Source organism: Poecile atricapillus, chromosome 4 (assembly GCF_030490865.1).
Source record: "Poecile atricapillus isolate bPoeAtr1 chromosome 4, bPoeAtr1.hap1, whole genome shotgun sequence".
NCBI classification, from domain to species: Eukaryota; Metazoa; Chordata; class Aves; order Passeriformes; family Paridae; genus Poecile; species Poecile atricapillus.
The window spans coordinates 34,218,324-34,231,747 of NC_081252.1; the positions used below are offsets into that span (position 1 = coordinate 34,218,324).

General features: G+C 44.3%; 1 protein-coding gene across 1 annotated transcript; it reads left to right on the forward strand.

Annotated features, from left to right (window-relative positions):
* Window positions 1-3,544: 3,544 nt before the first annotated feature.
* On the forward strand, window positions 3,545-9,010 carry LRAT (lecithin retinol acyltransferase). Its single transcript, XM_058838959.1, has 2 exons — window positions 3,545-4,480; window positions 4,942-9,010. Exons 1-2 carry the CDS (start codon window positions 3,938-3,940, stop codon window positions 5,092-5,094), a joined length of 696 nt encoding a protein of 231 aa, XP_058694942.1. The 5' UTR covers window positions 3,545-3,937; the 3' UTR covers window positions 5,095-9,010.
* Window positions 9,011-13,424: the final 4,414 nt, after the last annotated feature.

The window sequence follows — 13,424 nt, forward strand, 5'->3', positions numbered from 1 at the left end:
AATGGTACAGTGTTCAAATTGATTGGATATGGGAATACAAAAGCATTATTTTTTTATCTCTGGAGTAACCCTTTTGGATGCTATAAAACCATCCTTCACAAACATGTTTTCTGGCCATTATTTCTTTCACCAGCTTAAACCAAATGGCTTTGCTTTTCACATATTTTTCTTGCAAATTATACCCTCCAAAAATCCCTATCCAAAGATGTCGTTCTCCTTAATGACCTTATGAATCCTTAACATGTTTTGAATTCAGGAAACTCTGCTTTAGCAGTCCCACATGATCTGAAAGTAAAGCTTGAGTAATTGAGAGAGGTTTGGTAAAATTTATACACAAAGGTGAGCATGTCTGCAGTCAGCATTGGTTTAAATTCAGTCAGTTAAAAAATTCATCTTGCCTGCTTGTTAAACCAGGTCTGTTCCTCATACAGGCAAGAACATACCCTTCCAATTCTCCGCCTTTCCTGCCTTTTCCCTACTGTGTTAGCTGTGAGAGCAGGATGGAAATAGTAATGTCTAGTGCATAAAATAAGGTTCCCTCTAATACAGGAGTTTCAGTGTAATGGAAACTGGCTTACACCTCTTAAGTTTTTGTACTTTGGCTCATCTGCTCTGCTAAACAAAGGCTGCATTCTTACCTCTCACAGCTTTCTTACTGCATCTCAGCCTAACTCTCAAAAATAAAGCATGAGGTTTATCATTAAATTATTCCACAACACATAACAGTCCAAACAAATACTTTCTCAATGTTTTTGGGTTTATATTTAATATTCCAAAGTGATTTTCCTACTAAAATTTGTGTACTAAAAGTACAAAAGCTATTATACAAAAGTCAGCCAAGAGGATGTGCCAGTGTTTGATGCACAATGTGTATTTTTAATTTTGCCATCTCCAGTAGAGATGTCTTTTCCACTAAAGTACATGCTTTCTCCCCCTTCTCAGATGAAAAAACATGTTAAGTATACTTTACATTGTACTGTGTAAGTTTGACAGTAATAGAAGTGCAGCTCCTTGGGTTTGAAAGCAGAAAATGTTGGGTTGCAGGTTGCTTCTCAAGAATTTGAATGGTTTCATTCAGTAATTACTCTGATGTGTTGTATTAAGTGCTTTGCACACAGTAATGCTCACAACTGTTGCAAGGTAGTGGCGAAGCGTTACCTGGGTGGATTCCACAGACCCGTCTGCTCTGTAATGCCTTTTGGGCTTATTCACTGGGCTTTCTGGGCTTGAGAGTGAGTGAGTGAGTGAGTGAGTGAGTGAGTGAGTGAGTGAGTGAGTGAGTGAGTGAGTGAGTGAGTGGTTGGAGGGGGAGGGAGGCAGCTCTTCAGTGCCCTAGGTATGAGGAAATTACAATGCAGAAATGTCACACCTTTCACCTTACTACTTTGAAATCCTCCCATGCAGTAAGACTTCGAGTCTCATGACAATTGCTCTTCTTCAGTTTCATTCTGGTTTCCTTTCCGGATTTACTTGAAATGGACCCCGCTGATTTTGGGATTAAAGCTAACTGGCATGAAGAAAGCAAACAAAGGATGCCTCCATGTGAAAGATCCTGTTGGGAATTGTCTGTATCTGCCAGGGAGTTCAGCTTAATTCCTCTACCTTCCTTTGGACAAGGAAGAGAAACCTGAACTGTAGGACTGAAGCATCTCTACGTAGACACCTATTTCAGCAAAGACCATTCAGACACTCCCTAGACAGCTTTAGGGAAGGGGAAAGGGGGAATCTTGAGATGGCAGCAGGCAGGAATGGTGCTTATCCACACAGGAGGGAGATGGGAACCTTTCTGTGCCAGGATTTTCTGTGGAGTCTTTGACAAGCTTCTGTGGCTGCAGCTCTGGACCAGCTGCTTTGACCATCATCAAATGGGTGAGACCCTTTATGAGGATGAGGTGTTTTAATTTTTTTTCCCCTCATCCATTAAAAAAATGCACTAGCAAAAAATGAGAAGTTCCTCCTCTCTCCCCCATTTTTATTTATGAAGAGAAAGAGCTTCAGGCTTTCCAAATATGTTTTTTAAAATACGGATTTGAAAATACACTCAATTATATAATCATGTGTGGCTGGTGGCTAATCCACAGGGTTCCTGTACCAGCATCATAAGCTACATCTAAAAGGTATTTTCTCTTTTATAAGTGATGTGATTTGAAGCAGGGGGCTTGAGAGGGGTAAGCCTCTGTTGCATAAAAATTTGGCTAAGACTCCAGAGAAAATCCCCAAGGCCTGATCACTGTTGGTAGTGCTGGGGCTCTGGCCTGTAATCAGTAAGTGAACAAGAGGTTATGTGGGGCCTCTTTGCAGACTAAGCAAGGTGAGGAGAGTCTTTGCTTCCCAGGAAGCTGCTCTCTGCTCCAAGCAGGAGGAAACAGAAGGGAACCAGCCACTGTTTTTTGTTAACAAGTAGTGAGGTTACCCCTTACCCTGCAATATTTTCTTTACTGAGGAAGTGGGAAAACTTGCTTTTGGTTCATCAATAAGCTTTCATGTTTACAAGATCCTGAACCTGGCTTCGGAATCTGTGATGGTAGAAGGCTCTCACCTTCTGTGTCCTTTCCATCCCATTTGCCTTCCGAAACATACCAAAGTTGTTTGGTAATGGAAATAAAAGGGATAGCGAACATTTTCACTTTTTTTGCTGGTGTGACCAATGGGATTCTACAACTCTGGGGTGGTCTAGAGATCTCATTCGTGTTCCAGAGTTTAAAGTGACTGAGGAGAGAAAAATAACCTACTGTTTTAACGCGGTTTGCCTGTGGAGAGCTGCCAAGCTGTTACACACCAGCGCTACTCTTCCCGCTTCCCCGTTTCTTATTTGGCATCCTAGGGTTGCAGCGTTTGCCCGAGTTTAAAGGAAGATGCTCCACCAAACTTCTCCAGCATTCTTAGGCGCATATCCCTTCCACCTTCCCCCTCCCTCTGCCCGTTCGGTGTTTCTCGGAGGGGAAGGCTCCCCCCTGCAGCCGGAGCGCCAGCGCCGGGCAGGAGCGGCTGCGGCACGAACAAAGATGCATAGCAGCGGGCTGGGGCGCGGTTGCGGCGGCGGGGACTCGGTGAAAGGCTGCAGCCACGGCCACCTCCCCTGCCACTCTCCGCGCCCTGCCATCTTCCAGGTAAGATGAATGTGTGTCCCATCCATCATCCCGCCATCCCCGAGGGGGCGGGAACCTGCTTGGTTACTGAAACTTCCGAGCCTCCGTCGGGGCGGCATTGTTGACCTGTCAGGGCTGCTCTTTTGTGGGCTCCGTTGCCAGGATTTAGCCATTTGCATAATGGATTAGCATGAAACTGAACGCACGGGAATGCCGCTCCGCCGTTTCCCACTCTTTCTTAGCTGGCGGACCTTTGGGGCGAATTAATTTATAAATGTGACTTCCCGCTCTCCCTCGGAGACCTGTTTTCTTTGAGGGAAGACAGACGCTCCCTTCCCAGTCCCGCCGCCGTGCGAGCACCCTTGGCAGCCCGCCCGGCCCGCCCCGATCCTGTCGCCGCTTGTCCCCCGCGACTGCCGGGTTGGGCATCCGGAGCCCTTCAGGTTCCACCGGCGGGGGAAGGTGCACGAAGCGGCCGTGGCCCCGGGAGCCCCTCGCTGCTCTCCCCACGGCGGGTGAAGGGCTTTATCCGCACTTCTCCGTGCACTTCTACCTGGGCAGCGCGGGCGGTAGACGGGGCGGAGCTGCGAGTGGCTCCAGGCTGCGGGCACCGCGCAATCCCGGGGGCCGAGCCGCCGCCGCGGCCGGACCGAGGGACGCCGGGCCGGCTGAGGGTGCCCGCCGCGCCCCCCAGTAAAGCCCGGCGGTCCTCGGGGCGGGCGCTCCCCGCACGCCCCTCACCCGGTGGGCCGGCCCGGGTGCCCGCCCCGCCCCGCCGGTAGCCTAGAAAAGCGGTGCCGGGGGCCAGGAGCGCTGCTCGGAGGCACCGAGGGTTTCCCCAGCTGACCATGAAGAACCCGGTGCCACAGGCGGCCTCGCTGCTGCTGGAGAAGCTGATGCTCCTCGTCCACATCCGGTCATTGCCCGCGGGCTCCGGCGAGGAAACGCCACCGCCTGCACCCGGGTACTACGACACCAGCTGCTTCAAGAGAGGAGACCTGCTGGAGGTGCCCCGCACCCTCTTCATCCACTTCGGCATTTACCTGGGCGAGAACCGCGTCGCCCACTTGATGCCCGACATCCTGCCCTCCATCACCAGCGACCGTCGGCAGATCCAGCAGGTGGTGACCAACAAGCGGCTCATCCTGGGCGTCATCGCCAGGACGGCCAGCGTCCGGGTGGACACGGTGGAGGACTTCGCCTACGGCGGCAGCATCCTGGTCAACCACATGGACCGGCTCTTCGAGGACCAGGTGTTGGGCAGCGAGGAGGCGGCCCGCCGGGCGGAGAAGCTGGTGGGCACCACGGCCTACAGCCTGCTCTGGAACAACTGCGAGCACTTCGTCACCTACTGCCGATACGGAGCCTCCGTCAGCTTCCAGACCGACAAGGTACGGGCCCGGCCAGCGGCGGCGCCGCCCTTCCCCCGGCGACCCCGCTCCCCGGAGCTGGGCCGGCCGCCGCGGGCCCCGGGCGGGGCTGCCGGTACCGCCCGCCGGCCCGGCCGCCGCTGACGCCGCTCTTCCCGCAGCGGGCAGTGCCGCCAGCGCGGAGCTGCTCGGGACGGCGGCGAGCCTGGCCTCGGCTGGCTTCAAGCGGCGAGGAAAGCGAAGCTGAATTAGTAGAACAATTAAAACGCTTCTAAAATGCTCTGAAGCTACAGGTTCTAGCCGCAGCCACGGGCAGTACCGGGGGTGATGCGGTGCCAGCCCAGCTCTTCCCTCTTCCCCTCCCTCCGGCGAGCCCGTGTGAGAGCTGTCCCGAGAGTGGCATCGCCAGCTCTCCAGACAAGCTTTCCTCTTTAAATCTCATCTTTTGCACTTGTTTTGTTTTTGTTTGTTTTTTTTTCCAGTTCTGTGAGACTGTGAAGATGATTATTCGGGACCAGAGGAGCGTGCTCGCGTCGGTGCTTGTGGGACTAGCGTCAATTGTCTGCCTAGGTGTGGCACCCTCCACCACGCTCCCCACCATCTTCATTCCATTCTTCCTGTGGATGGCTGGCTAACAGTCTTTCTGGAGGCTTCCATTCCGTGTCTGTATATAGGATGTATACTGCTGTATTTATGAAAGCACACATTACTCACTGGCATCGTGTAAAGTTTCTTAACTTTGTGCACCATTTTAAAATACAACTTTGTCTAGAACACAGTGCACAAGGCGTAGCTTACTGTGTAAGCCAAATAACAGATTTCCTGAAAATCTTGGTATATTTTAACACACTTTTAAATCATGGAAAAAGTAGGGTTGCGATGCAGTTCTGCTCCTTGCCTTTAGCCAAAAATTATTCTAATGACATCCTTCATGTTCTTCAGTTAATATCTGGGTGCCATAACTATTAATAAAAATGGATGATGGAGTTCCACAAATGGACGGAAATGGAGAACAAACTGCTTACCTCTTCCGTTTATAGTTACAGTGTACATTCAGAAATTACTGTCTTCATTCCTAAAATACTCCTTATTGGAAATGCAAGTAAATTGACTCTTTTTTGAGAGCAAAGAAGAAAAAACAACCCTGAGCTGGGTGCTGCAGGAGCACATCTGGCCAGACCAGTTAAAGTCATTTCCCTTTTGGGAAATGTTCAGAAATCTGTCTTTGTATTAATTGTGCAAACACTTTTTACCTTATTGGACAACTTTTTAATTGGGTTAGTGATAAGAAAGATAGCAATTCCTCACCTATTTCCTTGCCAGTGATAGTGTCTAATATGGCTAATATAAATGGTTACAGAGGGATTTAGGAGCTGTAGAAGAAATTTGCTCACTTTATGTCAACTAGTGATGTACAGATGTTGGGACATTTCCAGCATTCCAGGGCACATTGCAGGGAGGAGGAGGGCAGGCACCAATTTAGTTCCTACCATTCCTCAGCTGTGGAACTTGTGTAGGTGTTGTAAAGTATCAGGGACCATTGGAGCAGTTTCTGTGGTGGCTATATTGTGACTTCGGATATTGCCTTAGAACATTTTCTCAGTGAAAGAGAACATGTCTTCCTGTACTCATCTCTTGTAAGCATTCACTTTCAAGCCAGTAGCTGGTGCTAGAAATGTTTTATCTTCAAATGCTGAGGCCTTTCATTTTATCAAGAATGTGTAAAGTTGGATTTGAAATCAAGTTTATGTAGGCAATTCTTTAAATGCTAAAAACCTTTGCTATTTTTTCTTCTTAGCAAGCTCTTTTATGTATGAAGAGAAATTTTTCAGCTCCTGGAACTCTGTGTGTGCATACATGTGCTTACTTGTTCGCATGCTGTGCCTGCTTTCCTTTCTAGTTGAAGGCCAGTATGATGGTGTCTTCACCAAGGACTCAGCCTCAGATTTATTCTGTTAATGCTGTGCAGTGTCCTGCCACCAGCTCTGTTGCTGATATGGCCACTTGCCCATTTTTAGAAGGACTCCTTTAAACTGTGCTATAAACTCCCTCCTCCTTCCCCTAGACCTTAGAGATGCTTGAAGGCTGGATTTTTCAAACTGAGAGTCTACTTGGCTACTCTCTAATCATCGTATTCTGGCTGTTCCATCAAAACCGACGAAGAATGTAAAGACTGGGATGAAATTCCAGCTCAGAGGAAAGAGCAGCATGACTTCTGCTGCCATCAAATTAGAGGGGATTTCAGCCCAGCTTTCACTACATGTTCAATCGGTAGCACAGCTCCAAGCAGCTGGATATCAATTACTGCTGGATCCTTGTAAACAACTTCTATTCTGCTTTGAAAGACTGCAATGCTCAGTGTAACTGTTTCTGGTAAACTTTTGAAATTAAGGTGTTTTTTAATTTACATGAGTCACTTTTTCATAGTGTATGCATTAGTAATATTTACATAAACTCCAGTGTGGTTTTTTTACTTGCTGTGAATAAGGCATGAGCTGTAGTCATAACTCTAATTATATAAATAGATTTTATTCATTTAAAAATGTCTACTGACCTCTTGAAATTGGGTATAATGCTGTAGCATTACTCTAAGATATCCCAGTAGGGCTCTGAACAGGCCATTAACATGCAGTTACATGGTGTCTGATTACAGGTGGGCTTTTCTTTTACCCTTTATTTAATTGGGATTTATAAGAATTCCAGTAATTCTTACAATCCACATATACAATAAACAACGGGGTCATGACCAGTAACTGAATCACACGTGGGACTCTTAGAAGGCAGAGAAAATGTTCCTGCTCTAGCTTCAGTATCAAAGGACCAGAGCTCCTGCACTGCTGACACTTGAGCAAAAAGCGTCCAGATTGACTAAACTGGGATTTTCATGAGGTGTCTACAAATGAAATGGAAGCCGTTCTTTGCAGGCTTTCAGATGTATTAGTAGAAAATTTTTCTTCACCTTATAAAGTTTTAAACTTATGAAATGGTCTAGAATGTCTTGCTGTATCCTTTCATCAAAGTCAAGTGATAATGTGGGCATAGGAGCAGAAATTCTGCTGCATGTTCAGGCATTTTTCCTACCAACTATAGTTCTCGCAAAGATCTGGAAATTTTGTTCAAGTCAGGCATGAGTCAAATCAGTCATACTCTGAGGAGAGAAACAAGACTAGCAGGCATGAATTTTCATGTTCAGCTCAGCGGGTGGTGTTTGTGCTCTGAAATATTTTGGTAAATGTCAGTGTCAACTTTTTTTTCTGTAATTACTTGAGTAAAAATAAGCACTAGCTGGAGCATTGCATTTCAGACTTGAGCTCAACTGTGATGCCATTGAAATGAAGGAGTTAGTTATAATAAGAAAAACACAGAAAACTGTGGAGCAGTTCAGCTGTTGGGGAAATGAGTGTGCTTAGAAGTGAAATTGTTCATCGGTAACTGTTAAGTGATGGTGATGGGGAGTGTAAATCCAGAGGCACAGCTCATTTTAGTGGGGTCTGTTTTGAAAAGCTGTGTGGTTAAACCAGAATATGTAATGAAGGAGAAGGAGTATAACCATCACCTCATGCCACTGGAAAAGGCAAGTAGTGAGGACATCAAGTTTAAAGGATAGATGTTTCACTTCAGGCTTTCCAAGGAAAACAAAAATAAAATGAGTAAGGTCCAAAATGCCTTTAGAAAACCCGTGTTTAAAAGAAATTAACAAAAAAGGTAAGTTACTAAATGAAGACGTTAGAACAGTGTGCTTTCTGGTTTTCTGTTTGCATTTGTTTTAGCTTGGAACATAAATGATTACCCATTCTGCAGTGAACAGTCATCTGCTGCTTGATTTCACTCTGCATTCTCCTGTGCTGAAGGAGAATGCTACGTATAAATACTCTTGAGGCTTTTAATGAAAATAAAATCATAGTAATACTTGTTAAAGTCTGAGGGGGTAGGGAAGAGGGAATTAAACTTGTGTGTGACTTGACATCGTCCAGACAGGTTTTAAAATGCAAACTGCAGCAACAAGAGACATTAGAACTGTGATCTCTAGAAATTATATGGTGCTGTATTATTTGTTGCATGTTCTCACATTAAATAAAGCATCACACACCACTGGATGATACAGAACCGTGTTAGACAGTCATTAGTTAGCATCTCCTTTATCCATTGAAATGAAAGTTCTCAGGTGACTCGGGGATTTCCTCATTATGCTTTGTAATAAATTTGGACTTGATTCATCTGAGCATTTAACTGTCATGAATGAGCTTTCCGATGGGAAGTGAAGATAGAAGAGCTTAGTAGTTTTGAAGCTCTTTGCTGTAGTGCATTCCAGTCTCTTGTCAGTCTTACAAAAATCTTTCAGAGCATTGTGCTGGTAGAATAAATGATCTCCTCTGCTGTAGGAATGGAACACTAAAAGTATTCAAAGGCTTTTTTTGGCATAATTTCTTAAAATAAATTTATTCTGTTGTGTTCTGTGATGTAGCTTCAGTTCAGAAGTCAAGAGAGCATTTAGGATATGGTCCTGAGTTCTCAGAGACTGTGGGAGAAGGGGGACAAGTGGGGAGACCTTTAGGAGCTTAAGTCAGAATTCCATTGAATGCAGTACCACAGTTCCGTCTGTGACAAAACTGGGGGTTTGGAGTTACTGTTTCTGTGTCTCACAGGGTAGAAAACTTCCTATAAGACTTTTGGTAGCTTTTTTATGTTTCCCCTGTTTGAAGGAGAACTTTGTTTAACCGTGTAGCTTTGTTTCAGAAGTTACCTCTTCTTTATTTTGTATCTGTATACCACAAAACTATCCTTGGCTGCTCCGTGATGATGTGATCTGGAGCAAATCAGCTGCACAGTCCCCTACAACTACGTCACAACACCTACAACTTGGTGCTTGGTCTGAACAAAGCAATGAGAATGTGACAGGCAGATAATGCAGGTTTATTTTGCTTGCAAGGGCAAGGCATATTAAGTGTGGTGAAGGACTAGTCAGTGAATGCAGAAGTGTGTGCCTGGAGACTCAGATGCTACTTAGTTGGGTAGGCAGGGCACGGTGTTGTGTCTGCCTTCCTGTGCCCAACTGGAGTTTAGGAGGCTTGCAGTGAGGGTTGCATGTTAGCACAGAGATTAAAAGGATTAACTTGCCTTCCCTTAAATTGAAGTATGCCATCAATGTCACAGGCTGTAAGCTAACTTAGTGAATGAGCTGGGTGGGGGTCCATTTCCTGTCTACGTGGTGGTTCACTGTGTGTAGCTGAACTACCCCACTGTTTCACCTCTAATGAGTAGCACCCCCTGGCCTGCCTTGACCCAGACATCCTCCAAGAGAGCGCCAGTTGCCAGGTGCTGCAACTGGAATAATGCAAACATGGATGGCCATGTACAAATATGCAAACCTATTTTGCGACCTTGTTTAGCTGATAACCCTGGCCAGAATTTTAAGATAGACATCCCCATTTGTTACCCAAAACCTTGAGCCCTTTCCTGACTGAGCAGAACTTTGAATGGAAACAGCAATACCAATTTACAAAGAGTGGAAAAAAAATGTGATGGTTACATAATTTCTGGGCATTTGGGAGACCTGTACCTAGGACCTTCTCAGTCCATCCTGCAGGGGTTCACAAGACTTTGGATAAGGCTTTGGGGTGGCTACCTTTTCTATTTTTAGTCTCATGTTTAGGACAGTGATTGATTTCTTTGGTTTTTTTAATCAAGTCAGACGATACCTGTGACTTTGAGTTAGAAGGGCAAATGGCTCTCTGTCCACTCTGTTGGAACAAGCTCTGTTGGGGATCTCCAAAGGCAGGTGTCACTTTTCATGGGCTATTGGTCTCAGTGATATTCAGAATGGGAAACAGATCTCTAGATGCAGTCAGAAACTGCTAAGATTGGGACATTTCTGGAAGTCATTCATAAAATTTTCAGGTAGAAATAAGGGAGAGACTATTTGGTTTGATCAGAGGTCTGCTTTTTTACTGCACTGTTGATTTCATTGTAACAACTCCTTTTAGTTAAAGCAGATAACCTGCTGTACCTTCCAAAGTATTGGCTAGAGTGTCTCCTTTTTAACTCTTTCCCATTTCTATAACCAGGACAATAATAATCTCTCTGATTTCCGGCTACCTCCAGGACTTGATTAATATTTGCATAAGGTTGTAGGTTTTTTGCATTGGACATGCCCAACAAATAAAATGCACGGACCCTCCCCAGAAGGCATTTTCTCTTCCTGTGAAATCAGAGTTCTGTGAGGCTAAGAAGGCATACTAGAGTATGTAATTAAGAATACATTTAAATGAAAGGTTATGCTTTGCTAAACTTGCCAAGCCACCTTATCTTCTGTTTGTGCACAGGCTGAGACCTAACTCAGATTTTCACTCATGTTCTTTGCAATTTTGCAGAAAGTAGCTGCATGTTTCCATTTAACATAAACATAAACAGAGGGAGGGGTGGGTCTGCTACTCCTGCACAGTAGGAAAAAGTTAGTAATTAGTTCTAATCAAAAGAAGGAATGTGGGTGTGAAGATAATGAAGAGTTTCCCGCACTCCTGCTGGAAATAGTAGAGTTAGATATTAAACAGAGTAACTTCTGCCATTTCTATTTTCAGACTGGATTGTAGGTAGCTCCAAGTGAATATTCAGGAGAAGGGAGGCACCTGATTTCAACCACTTCATTTAGTGTCTAAATGACGTGATAATGCATTGTGCATGTAGCCTGGAGCAAAGGATGACTTGGTCACCTCCAGAACCAGAAACAGCATGGCTGTGAAAAATGGGGCAGCGCCTTTAGCCCTAGGGGGTGACGGCTGTTCAGTTCAGCACCGTCTATCCCAGCTCTTTCTCTTTTGGAGCCTGAACAGATAACATTGTGTGACCCTGTCCTGTACTGCAGTCATACCTGCTCACTTGAAGCAAGAGATCTGAATCATGCAGATACACTCCAGACTGTTTCAATTCCATCCCAAGCCTCCTTTTATTCATGGTGAGTTATACAGGTTGCAGTTCTGATAGTATCTCAGGAGTCCCTTCCAAAGTATTTCAAATTTTGGAAGAGGAGCCTGAAGGTCTCACTTAGGGCTGGCTGCAAATCATCTCAGACTGTCAAGTGTGTAAGGTTGCAATACCCTGAAGTATAGATGAAGATGTAGCCTGTGATATCCACAGTCATGTAACCACATCCCATTACTCATCTTTTCATCAACCTTGGGATGTAGACAAACCTCAGCTGCTCTGGAAATCCAAATGTGTAATAAACTAGGACATGACCTTGGCAAATAGGTAAAAAAAAAAAAAATTCTTCATCCAGTACATCAGCCATTTATCACAGATGATTGCGTGGTAAAGACAGTTGTTTGTATTTTTTTAGTTACTACTCCAAATTTCCGGCAGTAAGGAGGTTTGGTCGCACTGTATTGCAAGAAAGAACCACTCCACTGTACAAGTAACTATTTTAGAATGACAACTTCATCCATGTATTGACAGACAGGGTGTAGGCTGGGAATAATGTCTTTTCAAAAACTTGCCTGGAGAAAGCAGTAATTCTGCTTGGCTGATGAGCTGAAATTCCAGCAAGGAACAGAGGGTTTCTATTTCTGATGTCTTTGAGCAGTTCCAGTAACTAATATTGTTAAACCATTGGGAACTGCACAGGCAGTAGAGCTGATGCATAGTCATGAAATGTGTTTCAAAATTCTAATGAGGTTTTTATTACTTGCAAAGAGATTTTTACTAGCAAGCTGAAAATATCCACCCAAACCAGTTATAGAAGTTACTTTCCCTCAGTAACTTTCTAGTTTGCATTTTTCATTTTGGGGAATCTTTGCATTAAAAGCTCTCTAACAGACAGTACTACATGCTGCAATTAAATACAAATCTGTGCTTGCAACAACAGTCTGTTCTTATGGGAAAGACAGTGGTTTTGTGACATTAATTGTGTCAGTGTATAACTGAGCAGGAGGGGAACATGGGGTGCGAGCAAAGTATCTATCTATACAAAAAACATTTGATCCTAATTAAAAAAATATTAAGAGAAATTCCTTTTAAAAAAAAGCTGCATAATTAGGACTGCACAGTTAAAAGTTATACCATTACATCTATAATTATGTAGTACTCCAAGCTTATTTGTTACAGCAGCATCACTGGGTTGTGTTTCTTCCAGCTAAAACAAACAGAAGCTTTGTTACTGTCTTCATAGAGAGAAAAATTAAATATGAAATATTGCCTCCAATTCCCTGACTTCTCCAAAATCTTGTACCTGTGAAAATTTAATAATGATGTTCAGAAATGAAGCCCCAGTAATAATGAACTTTACACAGAATTATGATTTGAAGAATCCTACGCATCAAAAACCGCAGCTTATTTTTTTTCTTTGTAGTTTTTCAGATCTTCTCAGGCAGTTGTCTACAGATGGTTTTGCACTGTCACCATTGTTTCTACCAACGTTTTTGTTGGTCTAGGCAATGCACCCTTCAGGTGGCTTCTGAGATTTTTTTTCTGTGAATGAAGCTACTCCCATTATTATTTAGGAAAAATGGACACTCAATCCAGAGCTGCAGCAAGACAACCAGACACTATTAACAACTTTACTACCTTTAAGCACCTTGAGCTTATAAATGAGGGCCAAATTTTTACCATCAGAGGAAATAGGGAATGACCTTGGCAATGTCTGAAAGTCGGTTTAGCAAAGTATCATTCTCCACCAATGATCAACAGTGAACATTTGAGGACAGAGTACAGGTACAGAGAGATTCTTGATATGTTCTCTGAAGTTTACAATTTGCAAACTTTCAGCTTTAGGGCCTGCATTCATTTCATTATGTTTAATACTCTTACCCTGTGTGAACTTATCTTAATCCATTTTTAGTTTATCAGCCTGACCTTTGAAAGGCTGTATGGCAAGATAACTTATAATATATGAAAAAGCACTTTTAAAAAATTTGTTTTTCTTACATTAGCTGTCCCTCCCCTTCTTGTACTACAGGGAACAATGAATAAT

What these genes read in the sequence shown, in the direction of transcription:
- LRAT (XM_058838959.1), top strand. Translation starts at nt 3,938, where the DNA reads ATGAAGAACCCGGTGCCACAGGCGGCCTCGCTGCTGCTGGAGAAGCTG. An exon ending in TCAGCTTCCAGACCGACAAG is followed by an intron (nt 4,481 to 4,941) that starts GTACGGGCCCGG and finishes TTTTTTTTCCAG; the next exon opens with TTCTGTGAGACTGTGAAGAT.